General features: G+C 45.0%; 1 protein-coding gene across 1 annotated transcript in view; it reads left to right on the top strand.

The window, feature by feature from the left end:
* Positions 1 to 1,299: 1,299 nt before the first annotated feature.
* ogfrl1 (opioid growth factor receptor-like 1) overlaps positions 1,300 to 2,638 on the top strand; it is a gene marked incomplete at its 3' end in the record, with an annotated part of 12,223 nt that continues 10,884 nt past the window's right edge. Inside the window, exon 1 of the mRNA XM_062519167.1 lies at positions 1,300 to 1,618. Within this exon, the coding sequence (XP_062375151.1) occupies positions 1,436 to 1,618 (183 nt within the window). The remainder of the gene's footprint in view (positions 1,619 to 2,638) is intronic.

The raw sequence follows: 2,638 nt of genomic DNA, 5'->3' as shown, positions 1-2,638 counted from the left end.
AATAATAAGAAGAAGAAGCCTAGGAAGAACAGTACAGTGCATTTTCATGCACTGTAATAATAAGAAGAAATCGGATAACAGTAGAGTGCATTTTCATGCACTCTAAAAATCCCTTAAATGCCCCGTCCCTGCTGTATGAGGGCCCCATTGGGCTGGGGCCGCTGCGTTAGTGACCCCAAGCTGACCACACCTCCCAATCCCTCCGGCAGTGTGTGTCCACTGCAGCTGTACGAACATGTGTGTTATCATCCCTATTTCTCTCCCTCATGTACCCCTACAGACACACAATCACACACATACACACACACACAGACACACACTCGCTCTCATTGGCTCACTCACTCTCTCCCACCCTGTCTCTCTGCTGTGCTTTGAAGCTGGTTCAGTCTCTGTTCAACTAAAGGGTCATGGTGGGGTAGTGGAGCTTGGTTGTGTGTTTCCTTTCCTTTTATTCCATCCCCTGCCTGCGAGCTCATATTATTAATGTTGTTCGTGTCTTCTTTTATGTCTCACTGTTTTGTTGCACCCCCTAACACACATAATAACACACACACACACGCACACACACACACACACACACACACACAAAAACACACACGCATAAATGTACACACATTCTTCTGTTTTCTCTGACAGTTCGTAAATCTGCCCTACAGTAATACACATATTGGTCTGCTGCCATCTAGTGGTTCAAAAGAAAAAAACGAAAAGAGAACAAGTTGGGCATCCTCATCCTCAATTCATCCTCATGAGATTTGGGAACAGGGCATCTTTCTGCTTTTAAGTTGAGAGAGAGAAAAGGACATTTGTGAAAGGGATGGGATATTATGCGAAAATTATTTTGCATAATATTATTATTATGCGAGTAGTTTTAATTACTCAATAATTACTCATTAATTACAGGATAATAAATAAAAATGAGAAACACCTCTAAAATGAATATGCACCTGGCTATCTTCAAAACTTGCCTATCTATGTATTACTTCCACACATGCATCTGAAATTTGTATTTGAAATTATATGTCAAACTGTTGCAAATTAGCCTGCATAAGTGTGCATTGCGAGTCTATACTTTGACACATCTTTGCACATACTAAACTATATTGGACATCTGTACTAGTACTGGTCAGTTATTATACTAACAGCTGCGATCCACTGTTTCTAAGCAGGACCCAGTGTGTTGACACCGTCGTTTCGCTTAGTGCTGATCGTGCGCACTTAGGGGGTGTGTTCAAGCGCCTTCCGTTCCGTCTTTGCTGGAAATTCCCTCCGTTCAATCATAGCATATAAGAGCGTTTGTGCAGCGGTTCTGCACAGAGCGGCGGAGATAGTCGCGACTCATTGAACCGTGAAGCGTGGCTTATCCTTGCACTTGAACAAAATATGTAGGCTCACCGGAATCTGCTGGCAAGAGACAAACCGGAGCGGGGTGTCAATGGGAAACCTGATGGGCAGTTTGAGGTACAAGGAGCCAAGCACCATAGAGGAATGCGATTCGACATGGGAGACAGACTCGGAGAGCGACGAGCACCAGGGAGAGGAGGACAGCGGCATCTCCGAGTCCATCAGCCCCTTGGAATCCGGAAAATGTGCGGAGTTACCGGAAGCCTCTCAGCAGGTAGTAGCGACTGTCCCTTTTCATGACTCGTAGTAGGCTATTTCAAATTCAGACCGAAAACCGCGTAAGACACATAACTGAACACACCGCTGTGCACCGTAACCTCGAAGCGGAGATGTCAAGGAGGTGGAGGGGGCGCATTCCGTGAATGCTATGGGGTATTGTCTTGTTCTACAACTGCCATCACTTCATAACGTAGTCTTAACACGAGTTAAACAAAACAACAGTCTTGGCAGATATGTTTTACCCGTTATTGCATACATCATCTAGGGAAAAAAGCATTCCCGAATTTGTAGCCCACGACACAAATCTCCCTGGCCAAATATTGTCGCGTTTCACCGTGGGTTGCCTCTGCTTCTGCTTCTCGCAGCTGGGCTTTGATAGAAATGTCATTACGGTAATTCAGCCCACTGTGAATCCAGTTCAGCGCTGGATTTTTGGATTTCTAAGATCAGTCACGCGTTTGCATCAGGCACCAAAGCAATAAGCAGAACCAATTCCCTCCTTTTCCAATCTCACTGTTGTATTTCGTTCAGTGCCAATGCTTTGATGTAGTCGTAGGTTATTTGCGTCTTTCTATGCCAAGAACCCGATTTTAATGAATTTGCTGTTTCATTTTTTTTTGTTATCACACAGCTTCCTCTCTCCTTTCAGTCTTCATCTTTTCCGTACAGTTCTGAGGATGAGATTTTCTAAATTAGTAACACACACACACACACACACACACACACACACACGCACACACACACACACGCACACACACACACACACAAATCCCCTTTTGGAGTGACTGTGACTGTGACCTGATATAGGTGACCCAATTCCTCAGTTGAAATATGCTCTGTTCCGCTCCATCAATGAGTAGCGATGTGCTGGATTATCTTTCCAACAAAAGAGGGTTGCGGAGAGCTCTTATCCTGGCTTTGCCTTTTCATGTTTTACAATGAGACCCCATTCTGTTCCCCCTCCACCACTGAGTCACTGCCGGGCAGGTAGGTAAGCTGGCCCGACCACACAGTT

This window comes from Sardina pilchardus, chromosome 18, assembly GCF_963854185.1.
Source record: "Sardina pilchardus chromosome 18, fSarPil1.1, whole genome shotgun sequence".
NCBI classification, from domain to species: Eukaryota; Metazoa; Chordata; class Actinopteri; order Clupeiformes; family Clupeidae; genus Sardina; species Sardina pilchardus.
Note: the sequence above shows the minus strand (reverse complement) of the source record. Positions and strands in the feature narration are given on the sequence as shown.